The following is a 21,280-nucleotide window of genomic DNA, read 5'->3' as shown; positions in this document are numbered from 1 at the left end:
TAAAACAAGTTCTTTGGTGAGGATGCTAAGAAATACTACCAGGAGCTCAAATGTCAGAAGAAGTCCTCATAGAACCAGCAGTAAAAGAGTGAGTCAAGGAATTCTGGCATGGAATCCTGGAAGACAGCATTGCCCACAACATATAGCAATGTGTAATACATGTCTAAAATCACCATTTGTACAATCGTTTACTGAGTAAAAGTGTCTGTCACTCTAATTTCACAAAATCTTAGAGGGCCTAAAATGTGACTGAACAATGACTTATATATATATATATATATATATATATATATATATATATATATATATATATATATATAAAGCTTCATGGAGTATCAATATGTCAAGCTTCATGTGTGCAATTAAAAATGTGCATTAAAACAACTATAACCAAAAAATTGCAAAATACAAAAAAGTCTCAACTGCACAGAACCGTATTTAATATCGCGAAAACATATGCATTCACCACCAGTTTACTTTCACACAAAAAACAAAGTAAATATTTACTAAAAGACTGTAAATTTTGTCAAACAAAAGTCATGACTATTATATTATAACATTGTAAAATAACATTAATTTAGCCATTGATCTCTGTAATTTTCATATTCTTCTTCAACAAAGTAATCAAACCCCTCAGGCTCTAAACTTCAGCAGCAGTTATCTTTTTGCACAACATTTTAGCTAGCTAACTAGATCTCAAATCAGCGAGGATGGAAATGTTTCTGACTTGAAGGGTTAATAGTTAATGATTTCATGATTGTTTATTGGTCACACAGACTGACACACAAATTAATCAATGACACAGAGTGGTTAGATGGATAAGGCTTGAGTGACACACAAGCACGCTAATCACATGGTGTGAGGCAGATGATGTGTATCTTAACCAATATCTATTCTCTATTGTTAGCAATATGTTGATACATTTTCTTATTTTAATAGCTAACTTCAGATTCTATAGTATAAGGTTTCAGTGATATAGGATATAATGTTTTTGTGTATAGTGTCGTGGAGCACAATTATTAGGCAAGTTGTATTTTTGAGGATGCATTTTATTATTGAACCACTACAGTGTTCTCGGTCAATCCAAAATGTTAATAAACCTCAAATCTGAATATTTATGTGAGGTTTTCGCTTTCTTAGAAGAATATCTATGTGTGCATAATTATTGGGCAACTATTATTGTGCAGAATTATTATGCAACTAAATGAAAAACTGACATATTCCCATCTCATTTGTCGATTTTCATCTGTTAAAGTGAGAATAATAAACAAACAACTCAAAATTTACAAATAAACATTTCTGACATAAAAAAAAATCAGTGACCCATATAGCCACCTTTCTTTTCTTTTCATAAGCCTCCCATTGATTCGGTCAATCTGTTGACGATCAACTTTTTGTGCAGCGGCAACCATAGCCTCCCAGCAACTGTTCAGAGAGCTGTACTATTTTCCTTCACTGTAAATCTCCCATTTAAGAAGAGCCCACAAATTCTCAATAGGGTTTAGGTAAGGTAAGGGCCATGTCATTATTCTTTCATCTTTAAGGCCATTACTGGCTAGCCACGCAGTGGAGTACTTCGATGCACGCGATGGAGCATTGTCCTGCATAAAAATCGTGGTCTTCTTGAAAGGTGCAGACTTTTCCCTGTACCACTGCTTGAAGAAAGTGTCTTCTAATAGGTTTGGCAATAGGTTTGGGAGTTGAGTTTGAGTCCATCTTCAACCCAAAAAGGTCCAACTAGCTTTAATAATATCAGGCCATAGCAGTACCCCACCTCTACCTTTCTCTGTCTCTGACTCTATGTGGAGCTCTGTGCCCGTTATTGATCCAGCCATGGGCCCATCCATCTGGCCCGTCAAGAGTCATTCTCATCTCATCAGTCCATAAAGCCTTTGAAAAATCTGTATTCAGATATTTGTTGGCCAAGTCTTGATATTTTACCTTATGTGTCTTTTTCAGTGGTGGCCAGGTTTCAGCCTTCCTTACCTTGGCCATGTCCACACCTTGTAGGTCACAGTTTAGGAATATGACAGCACTGGAGGATAATGGGTTCCTGGATACTTCATGTTTGATTTTTCACAAATCCTTGGAAGTTAATTTGTGTCTTTTTTTCCTCAACACATTTTTTGCGACTCTGTTGACTATTTGCAACAAACGTTTGATGGTTCTGTGATTATACCCCAATATCTTAGTAATTTTAAGAGTGCTGCATCCCTCTATTGACCCCTTTGGCCCAAGGAAAAGAAGCTGCCTAATAATTTTGCACACCTTGATATAGGGTGCGGATCTGCTTATGCCACATCCTCCCTCATTACACAAATACACATCATGTGATATGCTTAAATCCAAAAAGCATTCAAGTTTATAGAGCTTGGAGTTGGAAAATATGTATATGCTCTCCAAAATATCAATATTAGCAGTCCCGGGAACACAGACTAAGATAAGCTTCTAATGAAATAAAGTTTTTAATGAAGTAAAAACAGATAAAGGTAGTTAAAGAGCAAGTTAATGGTGAATTGGAGAGCAAGCAGAGAATGTGTAATCTGGAACTAAACAATATATAATGTATAAATAAATCCTACTAAAAAGTAAAACATTTTAATATTGTTTCTTTTCAGTGTAAACTACAAGTAGGTGTTGTATCCAGACTTTAGTGCCTGTAACACAGTGCACTTTTGATTTGTAAAAAACATGAAAACATCAAACACACTAAAACACAATGAAGACCCGCATCTTGTCCACGAACAGAATGAGAACAGAACTTAAAATCAGGAGAAAAAAACATGAGAAAATATTTATAAAAATATATACATTTTTAAGTCGTCAAAGTTGAAAGAATAAACTTGGAAGAATTTTACATGGTGCCACATTTTGTTTAAGCAAGTAAATATATACTTTTAGCACCATCTTCTTGGGTACTTAAGATTTTATAAAGGAATACACACACACACACACACACACACACACACACACACACACACACACACACACACACACACACACATTTATTTCCCTTTGAAATATTTGCAGTAGTACTTACCTGGAGATTGTTCTGTCTCAGTGTCATTAGAATTAGATCCTGTGTTGGAGTGAAGCATGACACATTGTGCATTAGATTTAATTATCCATGCAAAAAAGCAGGACATGTGAAAATAAACTTTAACCCATTGATTTATCACATGCCTTGGCACTTGCTTTGTTCTATATTTTAAATAAAAGCTAATTAAGAACATTTCCAGACACAATAGAACATTCCAAAGAGGTTCACTGTAGATTAATGTACAAGTTATTAATCAATGTAGAACAGTGTTTTATTCTGAAATTTTTATTCTGAAATTTATTTTAATTCTATTTCTGCTGGTAATTTATTTAACCTTCTAAACAGAGGGAGTTTGTGTTTACCTTGCATTCGCTGTGTCTCATCATGATTAGAATTAGATCCTATGAATGAGAAATTAAATGTGAATGAAATGTACCATTCCACAAAAAGATGTACTAGGGTACATATCCAACTCCAGAGGCAGGGGGCTTTTATGCCCTCAACAGAGGAGATTTATACTTACCCCTTACTAGCCAAGTCCTGGTGCTGATAGAATTAGATTCTGTGTTAAAGCGAGATGTGTGAAGGAAAAAGAGTCAAATTAATAGTGGAGCTCATGGGAGTGAATAAAATGTGCAATTTCACAACAAATGAATATACTGGGAAACATATGCATCAGAGGTAAAGTTACAATATGGAAAATGAATATTAGCCCATAAATCATCTAGGGGAAAATACTAATGTGTCTATGAATGACAGATTCAAATACACAGGGCATGAGCCAAATAAAAGATTTGAAAGTTATGAACTAATTAACTCAGTGTCTTTCTTTCCTTTTATAATGACATAACAACCCCTAGGTGGTGTGCACGATGAGGCAGAACACACACCACCTGAGTAAGACATGTTTAAAACAAAGACAAGAAGAAGTGAAACCAAAACATAAACAAATGTCCCATGCTCAACCACCACTGCATGCTAGCATGTACCTGCAGGGGGATGGCACCGTGACAATTACAAAACAAATCTACCACTTGAATATACAGATTAACTCAGAATTTCAGGCATTCATGTGTAAATATAGCTGCATAATTACTGAAAAATATGTGAACATGATCAAAATAACTAATACTGTACCACATAAATGATCAAGATATTTAAAGCATGCAGTCAAAGACAAAATGTGGAGATACGTAGTAGCGCAGGTCAATGCCACACGTTCTGTAAAGAGGAAAAATATTTAATTAAGATTAAATATATTTAATCATTAAAATAGAATGATCTGAAATATGTAACTACAAAAAATTAAAAGGAAAATATTGTTTGGAAAAAATATTTGAAAATGTCATTACTAAATTTGTATTGGATGATCCTTATGAACTTAAGATACACTAAAATGTTATACAGTCACATGCTATGTGCATTTTAAAAATGTTTATTGGTTATAACCAAAGTAATGCATGTAGCATTTTTATATGCATTTATATGTAATGAAAATTTTCATAAGCATTTATATGTAATGAGCATTTGCATATGCCTCAGAAGCAGATAGCAGTGCTTTTGTCCTGAATGACCATAAATAATGTGAGAGAGGACATTATCAGGCTAAATTCTCAAATTATTGTAAATTATTACTTTACCTGTTTCTTCTATGAAGAATGTTAGAAATTTTTAATAAATATGAATTGTCAAACATCTCTATAATTTTATAAATACCTAATATGTTATACACCGAATATATAAATGAATCATGCTCACTCATCAATATTCCTACAAATGTTTTTTTTTTGTTTTGTTTTGTTTTGTTTTGTTTTTTTATTTTTTATTTTTTATTTAGGGTTAAGAACTCTTTGATCATCCATGTGGACTTATCTTTAATACCCTGATTAAAGAGTCAACATGTGGCTGCTGGTGTAGGAAAGTGAGATGTTAGGATCATCCAGTACAAAAGCATCACATTATCCAACATTCAAAAGTAATGAAACAGGATTTATATCTACCTTTATCACCTTCCAATAATTCATTATGAAGATAGACTGATATTACTGTACTTAGGAACTCCAAGATACACAGAACTGATATCCAGGTCAAAACTGCAAAAGACAAAATGCTATAGAAGGTTTTGGCACAAATTGCAAAGTTTTTTTATGTCCAGTCATAGAAGACCAGGCTTTTGAATGGAGAATGGCCTATAAATCTGAAACTGATCACCAAGCAAACGTGAAGTCCCTGGTAAAATTGAGATTAAATTAAAATGGCATTAAGGATTTGCCTGTGTGTGTGTGTGTGTGTGTGTGTGTGTGTGTGTGTGTGTGTGTGTGTGTGTGTGTGTGTGTGTGTGTGTGTGTGTTTGTGTGTGTGGTTTTTGTATACATGGGTGAGGTAGGCTGTATGGCCAATGCATGATCACCTCTTGTAGCCTGTCACATTTTAATTTATTGTTAATTTATAATGACAATTTTCATTATTTAATTTATAGTTTTACAAGCTGCCATGGTAGAAGAAAAAAGAAGCAAACATTTATATTTGTTGGCATAGAACATCTGGATTTGGCCCTCTAACTGACATGGTCCCCTGGTCTACCCCTTCACCCACATGCTGAGATCCACCACATGGCTTTGTGTCTGTTGTCATTTTGTTGGTGTGTCGCCATGTACTTTCTGTTTACATTTACATTTCACACATGTTGCCTGAAAACGTATGTAATATGTAATGAATCATCTAAAAGTCCCTTGAGAATAAACTTGCATTTACACTTGGGAAACTGATTATACTATTCAGAATACACAAACTATTAATAGATGTACTTACATGGAACCCCCTGCTGAAAACCTAACCAGCATAGAGGCAGCAACAAAATACATCCCAGGAAAAAATTGGCTGAAAATAAGAAAAATAAGAGAATCATGCTTTTGTTATTTATTGTTTTTACTATTGTCAAAAAGCCAGGTTGCTTTATGCAATACTATTATAAAGCTAGTGTGCTTTTTCTTGAATCATAAAGTATTTGTCCTGACCCGATATGAACAGAATGTCCTAACTTTGTATGGAGGGATTTTGGTGGCTTTAATATAAATAAATACACAAAAAAATAAATAATTAAAATGATAATTGCTATGAACCCCAGGAACAACCCTCAGCGTTGCATAGCCACACCCACTGGCACACACTTCCAATCTGACTCACCTGGATTCTAGCACACACCTGATTCCCATTCCCCTCATTACCACCCCCTTTATAAGCTTTTTCTTCCCGGTTATCGACTCCTGCCTGCTTTCTAGATCTCGTCTCCTGCCTGGCCCTTGGACACCTCCCAGATGCTACCCTGTGTTTCGATGCCTGACTGACACGACCACACTTACCTTACCTGTCTGATTGGATCCTCTTCTGTGTGTGTGCAAACATTTTTCATTATATTAAATTATTATTTCATTTAATTAAATTACTATTTCAATAAATTGAATTATTTATTATTATTAAATGTTTTAAATGTTTTAAATTACTAAATTAATTATTTAAGTTAAAGAGAACATTATGCTCAAAAAGTTCACATCCACCAGAGTCACTAGGTGGGACAGATTTTGATGGCATGGTATGACTGCTGTGTCTGAGTTTGGCAGATTATAAATCATAGTCACTGCATCCCTTAACAGTCTGGGCAGCTTTTAGCTATTCTGCCTACACAGCTTAACCAATCAAACTGAAAACATCAGACTTAGGCCTGTCCACCTGTCCAACCATTGATGGATGATGTTTACATCAGTTATTTTGTGGTGCACAGTGAAAAATGCATCCATGACATAAATAAATAAATAGTTAAATGATGACAAATTATTTTTAATTAAATAATTAATTAAATATTCAAAGTGAATGTTTAAATGACAATTAAAGGAATATCAATAAATTGTATAAGCTTCTGTTGAAATGTGAGTTTAACCTGATTAATTAAATTATTAATGAATTCTCATTTTAATAATTTATTTATTTACTTATATTAAATATTCATATTCTTTCATAATATTCCCCCAAATCCCTCCAGACATTTATATTCTGGTACAACAACAAATAATAACTTCAGTAGCTAATACAAAAACTAATAGGCTACAGCCACATGCAGTCAGATATATAAGTAGGAAAATGTATTCTGAATTTTCAGATTATTTTAAGTGAAATGTTTGCCACAGAGAATATTTGTATATATAATGCTTGAAAATAATATGGTTGTATATATTGCAATTAAGCTTGGCTCAATGCACAACAGTAAGTAAACTAAATGATAACTTACCTATACTTTTCAAAGAATACCAAGTCATAATCATGAATATCCTAAATAAATTGTTTATGCATATACAGGCATATGCGCTGTTCGGGGATCCTATAAAACAACAACAAAAAATACATATTTTATACTGCAGAGCAACAGAAGGACAGAATAAACACCCACCTACTATGTGACTCTGCAAGGTAAAGTGTTTCTGATGAATAACAACAGTGACTCTACTTGGTGATGTGTTTCTGGTAAGCATCTCTTCTGTAACTCTACATGGTAAGGTGTTTCTGTTAAAGTGGCTGATGAATGTATAAGCTGTCAATTATTTCCATTCTAGGCTTTTCTCTGTGTAAACCGAGCATCCATACATTGTGTTTATCCATAGCTGGAATGGTTCACTCATTAACTCATTTACTATTCACTATACAGTGTTTGCTACATAGTGAACTGATTAGAGGACAACCAAAAACCTTTTTGGACACTATGTTTGGAAATGCTGCTCAAAGTTATATAATACTTTATGACAATAAATGGTCATCTTTTTATCATATTAATGACATTTCATCTTTTGGTCCTCTTGTACTTCCTATTTACTTTAGCCCTACATTGCTCCTATATCTGATCTCTATTATTTCCATTATTTTGTAAAAATAAAGTAAACAAAATACCTTTATGATGGAAGCTCAAGAAGAACAGCAGAAGCAGTAAAAAGAGCTGGGATGGCCAAGACAACACCATAAAAAAACTATCATTAGTGCTCTGGATGGCTTCATATTTATGCCAGTTATGCACAACCAAACCTAGAGCAAAATAAAACAACATCTTTTAAATCATATATACTCAAAGCTGAAGCAGAATAAACTCAACAGATTAATGCATTTATTGAACTGTGTAAGCCACTCTATACTTTAATGAACAGCTTGTTTCTGACATGTCATCAAGACCGGTATGGCTTGCACAGGGTTTAAGACATGATTAAGTCAGTTGATTACTGATGGGGGAATGGGGGTAGAGATAGGAGTGGGGGGCAGTGATGGGGGAGTGCAGGTGAGAGTGGTGGTGGGGGTAGGGTTACTCTGTTACTCTAGGGTTACTCTGTTATTCTAGGGTTACTCTGTTTACTCTAGGGTTACTCTGTTTACTCTATGGTGACTCTGTTACTCTAGGGTTACTCTGTTACTCTGTTTAATCTTCATCTCATTTGTCTATGAACCCATGTTCCAGGAATCAACTGACTTTTACATCTATGTTTTAACAAACTGTAACCAGGTCCCTTATGTTCCTAACAAGTACGTTCTGTCATGAAGAGTGGCGTGGCTTGTACTGTGTTTAAGACATGCCTTAAAAAAAGCTGATTACTGGGTAACTGTGGTCTGTATAAAGCATATAACACAATGCATCTCACGTCTGTCAATGATAATAGTTCGCTGTAAAATACTTTGTTGATTAAACCTAGATTTTCCATCCTAACTGCAGACACTCTGTCACTAATATAAGCCTCCCTGCATTAAACTGTAGAGCAGTTACTGACTAAACAGAGTCTCTTATGTTAACAGGAACTATCTACCCAGTGTCTGGTAAATGTTTACATATACAACTATTCATACATATTTCTATAAAACATCGAGGTAGCACATGCAATATGGGGGAGACAGGCATGTAAGAGGCTAATAGCATTTTAACCAAAAGACATACAGCATAATTCACTGTTGGTAAGAGTTAATAAGAATACCAAATGGTCATGATGGTTATTGATGCATGCGTATTTTGCATGTGAACAATTTTTAATTTTAGATTTTCTGTTTTATAGAGTTGACTATTTTAATTTGCAAAGCAATGATACATTAATCATTGTAGATCAGTGGAGGAAATCCAAATTTTATCTGCTAAAAGTTATATTTTATGTTATAGTAATTTTTGAGGTAAGAAAAGATTGAAAAGGATATTTGACACTGGATACCTTTGCAAGGTACTGTTCAGTTCCAATAACAAGCTGTGGTTTAGCACAAAATAAATTAATTGTTTAAATTTAATTTTATAATTTGTCCCAAAGATTTTGTTCACAAGATATAAGTAAGACAAATCAGTGCATTCAGAACATTCAGTTCATATTATTTTGAAAGTTGATATTGATAGATGTTACAAAATATTTAATTGCCCCCCATTGTTGAGTAAATAGTATTTTGCATACATACCTGAATAAATCACTGCAGTTATTAAAGCATATCCTTGAGAAACTGCAGTTTTTTTTATAAATCTTCTGATATTCTCTGTAATAGAATAATGTCAGAGGTTAAAACCATCATGAGCAAAATCATAAAATGACTCACTGTGAATCTGTCATCTCAATATGAAACAATTTCCAGATCTTCCATCTGAGTCTTAATGTAGACTTAATGCACTTGGATCCCAAGCATTGCTCATGGATTCATAGGTTAATTACATAGTCTACATAAATAATTTTTATGAGAATGGAAGTATAAGCTTAGTCTGTTTTTATTTATAGATACACAAACTGTTGGCAAGCAGCACTAGAACTTTGTGTTCTTGAAGAGAAAGATAAGAATTTGCTCAATCAATTTAGCGATCTAGATGCTTTAAATACTAATAATATTTATGATGATTTAAAATACTAATAATACTACACAGCAATAGCTAACTTTCAAAAACTTGGTTGGTCAGAGTTGCTTCGTTGAGTGTTTAGTGTTGTTTCTGTGCACACCACTGTAGTGGCTCCATTATTCTTAAAACAATCAAATTTAAATGTTTTTGCATTTTGGAGCACACAAGGATCATAGAAATTACTCAAACATCTACAGCAAGTATCAAATTACACTACAGAGAATTATTTACATTTACCTGACAATTTTATCCAACGCAGCTTACATTTATGACCCTTGAGGGTCAAGGGCCTTACTCAGGTGCCCAGCAGTAACAACTTGGTAGTGATGTGGCTTAAACCAGCAACCTTTTGAATATAAGTCAAGTACCTTAACCACTGACCTACCTGCAGCTAATAAGGTGACAATGATTGTAGAGATAGGGTAGTTGTATTCAAAGTAACAGAGTAGTTGATAAAGTGCATTTCTTTTTATATCTATTCATTAACTTCCATCATTCCCTGAAAGACTGCTTTATATAACATACCTGGAAATGTCTTGAAATGGGAAGTAACCCAAAGCAGGGAAAGAATCCTTAAAAGATTCAGAGCTGAGCAAGTAGCCACCTCAGCAAGAAACCCTGCAGAGAAACCAAATAATTAAATGTTAGTGATAAGCCCTTCACAGTCAAAACAGAGTGTTACAGCAACAAAATGAGCTTGGGTGGACAACCACATCAGGCCTTTGTGTGTGTCTCTGTAACCCAAAACTAAATGACATAGTCCAAGAGCAGTGAGCTAAGAAATAACTAACAAAATATACAGCAAGGGATAAAGAAGTGAAGTGAGTGGCAGAGGAATTCAGAATGATCAGTGAGAAGCAACAACTCATTCTGGCTAGAGTCCTCACAGGAAATATCTAAACACACTTTAACATGGGAGTTGATGGAGATGGTAATGAGTTGTTCATTAAAATGTTCATGCATAGTCTTTAATCTCATCAGGAGGGTGAGGAACACATGCAGATGAAGCGCAGATGGACGGTCATCCTCTATCTATTAAACTTGCTAACACAATGTGAAATATTACAATAGTTATGTAAAAGTTAGCTATGTTCAGTTAGTCATTTGTGCGATAGCATTAATGTGTTAATGTGTTAATCATTTCACACTGGTAATTTTTCAGTCAATTTTGCATGTTCTAAAAGACTAGTGTATTACATCAGTTAATGCTTTTGTTGGAAAGACCATTCCTAAAGGTATGCTTCATTAAGGAGTGACAACACATGCTACATCTGACATCACCAACAATAGTTCCAGAAGAGACATTGGAGCGAATGTAGCCAGTGACTGTTCCTCGTTATTCACATTTCTTGTGCAATGGCGTCCTTGACCTGATGTACGTTGATTACCTACTGTACATTTTAGTTAAGAGTACATGTTTGGCCATTGTCAATGTTTGCTTGAGATCTAACTTAGAATTGAATGTTATAAACACATTACGGTATTAGCCTACTGAGTTGCTAATTTAATACTCTTATTATTCCTCACTAATAATGTTTGTTATGTGATCTTGTCAACCTAGTTTTAGAACTTCACATGCAAGAATATAGAAGGATTACCACATTCTCCCCTTATAGAGGGAACTGATGGAAACCTAATTAATTTATGCATATTCATATTGCATAGCAGATTCACTGTGAATATATTACTCTATACGAATGACTAGCACTGATGATGATGGAATGATTATTTGAATGTATGTTCTGTTTTCTTATTCCAGACCGTACTTCTCATGCTCCATACTTCACTCTTCATATCCTCTACATACTTCTCACTTCATATTTTACACCTCAAATACCTAACCTTTTGTCTAAAATGAATAAACCTGAGCCTGTGTGTTAATGTGCATAGTGAATGTGCTGGTGTGCAAACATGCCTAATGTTTTGCATTGCTGAATTTTATTAAAGAGTTGAATATCACTACTAACACTCCAGTGTTCTGACTGACACTCTGAAGGAGGACAAATCGCCCCTTAGAACCTGCCTCATTATGCAGTCCACTTGCCTTACCTCTATCAAACAGCTTTATCTAGGTGAATAAGCAAATTTCTTGCATTTTTCAAACAGCCAGGAAATGAAAATGAGATTATTACAATTTTCAGCTGACCTAGACATCTGTAGTACTGTCAAAAACTAAGGAACCACTACAAGTTTTCATCTCTAACAAGAAGTCACTATTATTGCATGTTTACCGATTTATGAATCAAGCGATATCAAAATGTTAAAATTTAACAATATATCCTGTTTTTGCTATATTGATATTATTACAGTTAACATAACAATAACTAAAAAGTATAAAATATTAACTACAAATACCTACCCTCAGTCACACCCCAAAGGATGAAGGCAACAGCCAAAGCAATGGTTGGACAGCAGACAAATGTGCACTGTAGAGCCAAGTCTGATTTGGTGTTTTCTGTAGAGGAGATAAAACATGTGCATACAACTTCAAAGCGTCAACTTCATTAATATGTTTCATAACTTCTTAATTTTAGGAATAATCAAATCAACCTGACTTACTGTTATTTTTTATAGAAGTGTATGCTGCGTAGCCTAGCACAAGTAGAAGTACAAATGCCAGGATACAGAAACACAACACCCCTGTATGCATACTGGAAAAACCTGTGTGGCACAGAAATCAGTGCTTATACAATGTCATTCAAATGTAAAAATGAAAAATGTGAATGAAAAACAGAACCACTCCTGACTTGTGTAACTGTATTTTCTATTATACTAATTTGTGCTTCTAGCTGTGTTGTTTGTTTTTCAAAATTTGCATGGTGATGCTACTTTTTGAAATGCCAGGCAATGCATTAACAAATATATATATATATATATATATATATATATATATATATATATGGGCTACACCTAACAACTATCTGGGTAGTTAAAATATCTATTGATTTTTGAGGCGACTAATCAGCTATTCAGATTGTAGGTTTCACAACTAATAAGTGGATCTTATTTATGTAGCAGATTTTAAATACAGATTGATGTTTTAGGCATGTGCTAACTAATAATAAAAGTTATAAAGATTAATATTTAATTATATGTCTGTATATTTTTCATGATCCATTTTTTTCTGTCAAAATTTAAAAGAAGGACAAGCAAAGTATCAGCAAGAGAATAACAAAACTACAGCACTTTTCCTTAATCACATAAACCAGCCATCTAAATGTCAAAGAAATAAAGAGGGCGATGGGGTGAGAGGACAAACATAAACACACCCACAAATGATTTGAATTAATTCGAATGCAACCCACATTGGGCAAGCATGCACAGAGTTGTAAAATGTTTTGTGATCTAGAAACTTGTGCACTCAACAGCAACGTTGTAAATGACACTGTGCAACTGTAAATGTTGCCATGACAACAATGCATTGTTTAAGATGGCAAATTTAGAGCAGTAATGAATCCGCCATACAAAGAAAAAAAATTATCTCAGTACAGAACCTGAGAATGTTCTGCATTAAACTATGTGGAAAACTGCACTCACACTGCTACTGTGATATTAACAGACATTTCCTTACCATTCCCACAAGAATGTCAGAAAGTAAATATTTTCTTTCTTGTTTTAATACCCTTGGATTAAGTTACTAATATTCCAATTCCATTGCAATTATTTTGTATGTTTGATGGCATTAATTTATTGATCAAGAAAAAAGTATTTCATAATGTAAAATGTTATAGCTCATAACATGGATTAAAGTGGCTAATTTTAACATTAACACTAGATAGCTATCTAGCTAACTAATTTATCGAGACGAGTCTTCATCATCCATGTTCTTCCACTTCAGATGCTCCAGCGTAACTGATGTCCTTGAGTAGATGGAGCTCAGATATGTAGGGATCCCTGACAGCCCTTCTGGTTTAAACAGATTATGATTTAAACAGTGTTGGATTCTGGCTTGCTACTGTTTTTACCCTCTTGCTGTAAAATCATTAATGGAGTCATGGCTCCTGAGCAGATGGATATTTGTGCCTTCCTCATGTCCCAGCAGTGATTCACTGCATATTTGTTATGTCATGTTGTGCTCCAGCTCCCCTACATCACCCACATGCTTTGCACCACACCGAGAACAAAAATGCTTACTCACCCAGCTGCTGTACTTCCACTGTGGTGTTAGCTGATAAGTCTTCATGGAATACTTCACATATGTAGAAGCCTTTGTCTTCAATCTGAATGTTCTTCAGCCTAAGCGAGAAGTTTCCTTTGTGGATTTCCTCACGGCTGAAGAGCTCAACTCTGTCTCTGTATGCTTCATGGATTGACTCTGGCACAGTCTGACCATTTATAAATTGGAACACTACCATGTCTTCATCTGTTTTCCTTTTCTTCCATGAGACTTCTTCAAGCTCCTCAGGAGGGATGTGGGAGTGTACAGAGCAGTTCAGAGTGGTGTCCTCTCCCGCATACACAGAAACAACATGACCTCCAGACACAGTCAAATACACTAGAAGAATAATCATTGGAAATATTAAAGTTCTAAAGTCTCAGATAAAGTCTCGGTTTTTAGGTCTCAGATCAGACAATAAAATTGCACAATATATTCAGTTAATTCCTAGCTCTAAAAACTAATAAATATAATATTTAAAGTATAGACAACTTCATTTTTCAAGAGGACAATTTAAACTGTGTGACAATAATTGTGTGAATATTCACCCACCACTCATCTTTATTTCAATCAAAGTTTCATTAGATTCCTGGTTTCTGTAAACAACACACTTGTAGAGTCCTGTATCCTTAGTGGTCACATCTGTAAGTAAAAGAGAGAAGTTTCCACGGGCAATGTCCTCAATAAAGAAGTGTGCCCTATCATGGTAAGCCTGGTCCTGAGACTCTGGTTGACTCTCTCCATCTTGGAACAAATGCACAATCGTTTCAGAGTCTGTTCTCCTCCACTCCACTTCCAGCTCTTCCACTGGTATGGGAGTTTGAACATAACAGGACAGCATCACCGAGCCTCCAGGTTGGATAGCCAGAGGACCAGAGGGGCCTAACACATGGAGCCCTAAAATAAATTTAAAATAATTGCAATTTTGTTAATGTGTCATGTTCCATTTAAAATATTTAAACAATCATTCTTTGACTCACTGGCTGCATGCACTCTATTCCCTTGTACATCTTCCTTGTAATCTACAATGCAAATTAGTTGAGACAACTTGGCCGATGACAATGTTTGGTTTACAGATTTGCATATTAAATGTCCAAAGGTATAATATTTTCTTAAGGCTTCACACACATTGTCATATAGTCGAACAGACTATGGGGCATCAGCCTGTATATGCTAATGAGCTGGAGAGAGGACAAGCAGAGGTTTGTCATGCGTGCTAAAGGCTGAAATGGTGGCATTTACATCCCTGACACTAACATCCTTCCAGTTTACAGTTCAGTTACCAACCAGCAATACCACAATTTAAACCAGTAGCCCTCCAGTAGATAACATGCTCCTCTTTAACCACCAGACCATTTGTATTCAAATCCGGTCCTGCATTTCGTAATCCCTTGTAGTTGATTAAATGATTAATGTAACTTGGGCACTTGTCACACTCCTATATGAAGAGGGTGGAAACCTGGGATCTGGGATCTGAATACCACTGTACTAGACTATAATAGAGAGAATAGGCTATGCAGTATTACAAACATCAGGTTCATTAAATGAGTCCTCAAGAACAGCTGGGCATGTTGATTAATACTGTTCCTTGAAGTTTGGATTTCTTAGCTGTTATGTGGATGGTACATACACAGATGGCAGGATAAAGGTGATGATCTGTAGACAAAATGAGGCTCTAAGGTATTTGTGTAGAGGTATAATGGACAGATATCGTGTTTACGGTATTATGACTTATATTTAAGGTGCATCATTGTCCTGTTTGTTTTGTGTGTCTGCTAAGCCTACAAATTCAACTGCAGTGATAGTGTAATATATGTTGCATTAATCAAATATATCTACCTGGCACAACTACACATTGTAGTGTGGATAATATCATAAGATTTCACTTATTTTCAGGACAAACGTGCCACTATGCCAATATTTCGTAGCACACGTTTACTGCAATGTAAACATTTCTATTGATACCATTAAATCAAAGTCTTTCTTATAACTTTCGTTTTCTTTAACTAGATTAAAAGTTGTTTCAGAATTAAAATTCTGGGGTTATACAAACTTAAATGAATAAAAGGGTTATATAAAAAGGATATTACATCGGATGTTTAAATATTTTGAACAAAAGAATTTAGACGCACAATGAAATCTATGACCACAGCGATTGTTTTTTTTCTGTGTTTCTTAACGTGCACATTTAGTGATTTTTTTTCTCTTTTCTCTTTAGAGATCTGACTTTCGTTCTATTATCCACTTAGCTACTGATTCTACTGGCTCAGACGGTGCGTTCAACTCGTTGTAGAGCTGGGGGGCATTAGCCATTGTGTACGTCGCCACGTTTAACACTTCTCGCCGTTTATACAATTTAGTTTAAATCTAAAATATACTAACAAAAAAGAATATTGTTTAAAGCATAGCTTACCATTAGAGAGAACACTGACCGACAGAGCAAAGCAAATAACGAGGCTCGTCTTCATGTTTGGGAAGTTAACGGTCTTGCCACTTGAACGGTGAAAGCTTATACTTTCACTTTCCTACAAATACACAGAATGTTATACTGAGTGGATTTGAACGTGCCAAAAATAGACAGAACTCCAGTGGACCATTAACTATACAGCACTCTTCACCGCAAGCGTCAAGGAAGAATGTGATTGGCCATCTCAATCTTATTTTCTGAGAAAAAAAAAAAGATCTGGAGTTCTGCCATTTTGCAGGCTGTTATGCTAGATACAGTGGTGCAGATGTAGTCCAATAGTCCACTAGGGTATTTTTTGGTTTTATTTTTATCTAAACACATAGTTCAATGCATTCATTCATTTTGGCATGATATTAAATGTGAAACATCTTTAAAAGCTGTTAATAGAGTAAAGGAAAGAATACCAAACACAATTTCAAATAAACTGTGTAAAAAGTCTGAATTATTTGTGTCCCACAGTCAAGAAAACATGTGGTTTTGCATTCTTGTGTTCTCCTTTCCCTACTCTCTCTTTCTTAAAGTGATCTGTCTCTGTTCCCCCTCTCTGTGTTATGGTGAATCCCCCCCCCCCCCGTTAAATTTATTGTCTGTGTTCCCTCCATCTTTGGTCACATCCTCTCTCTTTCTCTCTCTCTTTCTCTCCTTCTGTCGTTGTTTACACGTTTGTGTTGTTGGTTTGACTCCATTAGTGTGTGTGTTTGAATGTGAATGTTACATGTAAAATAAATGTATGCTTATGTTCCATGTGACTCGTCCCCGCATCCTGCTTAAACCTCCAATGTTACAAATTTTACATTTTGGTATCATATGTTATCTGACAGAGTGTTCAATTAAACTCTGTAAGAGTTCATTCAATACTAATTATCATGCTCATCCTGAAGTGGATCATGTAATCTAGAGCATAGCAGGACTGGATTGAAAATAAATTAAAGTTTTCAAAAAACCATAATTTAACATTTTTATATCAGTTGAAATATATTTCACTATGTGACCCCACAGCACCTAGTCCAGAGTATATGGATAATTTACACCATGTAATCCCACAGCACCTAGTCCAGGGAATAAAGTTGATATATACCATATGACACCATAGCTCATAATACAGGGTATATGTGATATCAGCAAAGAGCTAAAGATCCATTGCATCTCAAATTCACAGGCACCAGATATTCAGGTTCATGTTCTTGTCTGCTCTGAGTTGAAGATAAGATGTTAGTTTTTTTTAAAGCATCAGTCTAGTATGAAATACTTACCTGGTATGCTGTTTGTTGGGGGGGTCCGTGGTCTGGGGGATCTGGGGTTGTTGGGTAGAGATTCCTAGCGCTGTCTCTTGGGTCTGTTTTTCTCTCTTGGGTCTAACTCTTGTCTTTAATGCCTTGAGTTACACCTTCTCCACTTTGGAGGTCACTCAGGCCTTTGCTATAGTTTCCCCAGGGCTTGGGATTCCTCTGGCCCTCCTTCCCACTGGCCTCTTTATAGAGATTTACTGGCTTGTTAATACAGTCACACTGTGTTGAAACAAACCCTTTTTCCCCTCACACAACCCACCTTGCAAGAACTTGTGTAAATCACCCAGCAGTTGTTACATACTTTTAGAGTATACTGTACTACTGAAATATGTGTCAGCATTGTACAATATCAACAATACAATAGAATGTGTCAGCATAAAGCTTGTACTAGACATGTATTTGGTTTTAAGCTTTGGACAAAAGTGTCTGCCAAATAAATACATTTAAATATAAGAAGGAGTCATACCATTTCACTTTCTTGCACATTCAATGCAGCTTGTTATTTTAGGAGAAAGTAAAGAGTGAGAAGAAAAGACAGTAGGGACAATTAAGTATATGGATGTATAGTTGATCTCCCCATCTCTGCTGAAGATCCTAAGAAACTTGGGATCTTAAGTGGTGTAAAGGTGGTCTCCTGCCATTCAAAATACATGCAGATGTAAAATGAAGGATCTGACAGCTATCTTGGGACAGAGATGCATATGATACAGCATATGTAATATACAGGACAATTTGGAACTTCTGTTCTGACAGTGTTATTGCCCCCAGCAAAAATGAAAATTGTATTAGTGTGGCACTAAAGTTTATTTTCTTAGATAAAAAGTGAACTGAAGGGCTAGGAACGAGGTATAGTCTGGGAAGGAAAAAGAGATCAGTAGCCAGAAAAATCAGTAGGAAAAGAGAATGCTTGGTATGCATACTATTATGGCAATACATCACGAAGAGGTTTCAAGTTTCAAAGTTTCAAAGTTTTATTTGTCGCATATATAGTCATAGATGGTATAACTCGCAGTGAAATGCTTTTTGTCACTGCTCTGTCCGAGCTGAGGGGATGCAGGGATACAGTGATAAATACAGTATATGTATAATATAATATGTATATATACATATATATATACACAATGTACAATGTATATTTATATGTATATATGTGTATATACAAAGTGTAGAATTACCAGTTGCAATTTACAATTTATAGTTTACAATTTACAAGATAGTTGTCAAGATGTTATTGACATCATACGCAGTGCACAGAGTGGTCCCCACAGTTCATCAGTTGCCCTGATTCAGGGCCTGAATGGCCTGCGGGAAGAAGCTCCTCTTCAGTCTCTCTGTGTTGGTCTTCAGGGAGCAAAAACACTTCCCTGACCTCAACAGAGAGAAGAGCCTATTGTTGGGATGCGTGGGGTCCTTCACAATCCCCCTGGCTTTGGTCTGGCACCGCTTGTGATAGATAGTCTGCAGGTCAGGAAGTTCCATTTGAATGATGTGCTCTGCTGAATGCACCACCCTCTGGAGTGCTTTTCTGTCCTTTTTGGTGCTTGTAGCCTCAAAGCGAGCGAAGAATGTTTTTAGCTCATTCGCCAGAGACTCATCCGCACTCATCTGTCTGGAGGTTGGGCTCCTGTAGTCTGTTGTGGAATTTTGAACAAACAGCAAGTCAGATGTGATTAAGAGAGTAATTTAATAAGAAAAAGATCACAAAGTTTGGCTCGCCTCAGATAGGGAGCCCCGAGTATACAAAAGCATGGCTAGTTATACTACTCCTGTTCTGTTCTTTTAACCAATCATCTTTTCTCAAGCAGCTCTTCTTCCCTTTGTTGCTGTGGCTATAAGCCAATCAGCTCTTGGCTTGGTTTGTTCTCCAAACCAACCCAAACTGGTTCCAAACAGTGTGGGTTGTGTGTCAAGTTGACCTTGATGTTAACAGTTCCTGATACATGTTCAACTTAATCAGCAACAGGCAGATACAAATGTGCAGACAGCATTATTAATTTGGCAACAGAAGGATCAGCATGATTATATATGAATCACATAATACATAGTTTCATAACATTTTCCATCACATTTCCCCCCTTTGATTCTTATACGATCATTTGTTAATTATCAGAGAATACTTTGTGCAGATGCAAAGTGTTATCCTCATCCAGGTCCTCTTCAGTGACCTGAATGAGTTGGTATCTAGTATCCATGTTCATGCGAATAGTACTAAGCATACACTGGCATAACAAGGGTCCACAACATATAATCAAGGCAAGTAGTAAAATGGATGGGATCATCATAATTACAATACTTTTCCATGTTAAGAATAGAGATCCCCGTTTCCAGTCCCAAGGTCTCACTCCAGCTTCTTCAACACGAAGTTGGTCAGCAATCTTACTCATATGGTCCAAGGCCATGGAGATATTACCTCCAGGTGCATCATTGGGCAGTATGTACGTGCAACAATGGTCGCCTATCATTGAGCACACTCCCCGCTCCTTAGCGAGGAGCATGTCCAAGGCCATGCGGTTTTGTGTCGTCAGTAGTACTTGGAATGGTCCTCTCCACCTGGGTTGGCTCCACCGCTTCCTCCTGAAGTCTTTTATCAGCACCCAATCACCTGGCTGATGCATGTGGAGGGGATTGTCTGTCACCTCAGGAAGGACTGCCTTCACCTGCTTAGACACATGGGAGAGAGATTTGTGCAGAGACACACAATACTGCAAAAGCGATTCATTGATCAGGTTAGTATCCCAATCGGGCGGACCTATCCCCGTGTTGGGAGACCGTCCAAACACTATCTCAAAAGCTGATAGTCCTGTTCGTGCCTGCGGCCTGGTTCGACATTGCCACAGGACGAGGGGAAGGCATTTTACCCAATTCATGCCTGTTTCCTGCATTAATTTAGCTAGACCCCCTTTAATGGTACCGTTTGCCCGTTCTACTGCCCCTGCACTAGCAGGGTGATAACTGCAGTGTTTTCTCATATCCACTCCTAGGTATTTAGTCAGAGCCTTTAGCCCTTCATGTACGAAGGGTGTTCCATTGTCACTAGACACTCGTTGTGGCAACCCCCACCAGGGAATAATTTCCCTCAGTAGCACTTTTGCTACTGCATCACTATCTTGTTTCCCTGTTGGGAAGGCCTCCACCCACTTACTGAACATGCACACACATACAAGCATATATCTCTACCCTTCTGCTGGTGTTAGTTCTACAAAATCTATTTGCCAATGTTGAAACGGTTCACTGGGCGGCGGGTGTCCGGCGGGTGCGTGTTTGGTATGATTGTCTCCGTGTGGTGTATTTTGTGCACATACCAGGCACCGGGAACAAAGATTTTGGGTGTGTGTGTTTATTCCTGGTGCATACCAATGTCTTGTTATGCTCTCCACTATCCCCCCTTTGCTCATGTGACTTCTCCCATGAGCAATCTCAATTAGTCCTTTCATAT

The 21,280-nt window shown here is 36.2% G+C and overlaps 1 protein-coding gene across 20 annotated transcripts in view; it reads right to left on the bottom strand.

Annotated features, from left to right (window-relative positions):
- Nucleotides 1–16,674, bottom strand: part of LOC118242396 (uncharacterized) — a 69,998-nt gene extending 53,324 nt beyond the window's left edge. For 6 of the 20 annotated variants that reach the window (XR_014117256.1, XM_081697947.1, XM_081697940.1 and 3 more), the window contains exons 1-14: nt 16,502–16,673; nt 14,641–14,985; nt 14,071–14,427; nt 12,492–12,593; nt 12,292–12,387; nt 10,458–10,550; nt 9,506–9,580; nt 7,979–8,110; nt 7,326–7,415; nt 5,852–5,920; nt 5,041–5,133; nt 4,178–4,261; nt 3,564–3,602; nt 3,403–3,441 (exon numbers count right to left, since the gene is read on the bottom strand). Coding sequence is in view for 16 of the 20 variants with exons in the window: in XM_081697947.1 (XP_081554073.1) it covers nt 3,403–3,441; nt 3,564–3,602; nt 4,178–4,261; nt 5,041–5,133; nt 5,852–5,920; nt 7,326–7,415; nt 7,979–8,110; nt 9,506–9,580; nt 10,458–10,550; nt 12,292–12,387; nt 12,492–12,593; nt 14,071–14,427; nt 14,641–14,985; nt 16,502–16,556 (1,669 nt within the window). In the remaining 4 variants the exon portion in view is untranslated. The other 14 variants (XR_014117255.1, XM_035533305.2, XM_035533304.2 and 11 more) reach the window with 8 other exon arrangements.
- Between the last annotated feature and the right edge of the window lie 4,606 nt (nt 16,675–21,280).

Source organism: Electrophorus electricus, chromosome 15 (assembly GCF_041902795.1).
Source record: "Electrophorus electricus isolate QZ-2024a chromosome 15, ASM4190279v1, whole genome shotgun sequence".
NCBI lineage: Eukaryota > Metazoa > Chordata > Actinopteri > Gymnotiformes > Gymnotidae > Electrophorus > Electrophorus electricus.
This window is presented reverse-complemented; position numbering and strand designations above follow the sequence as displayed.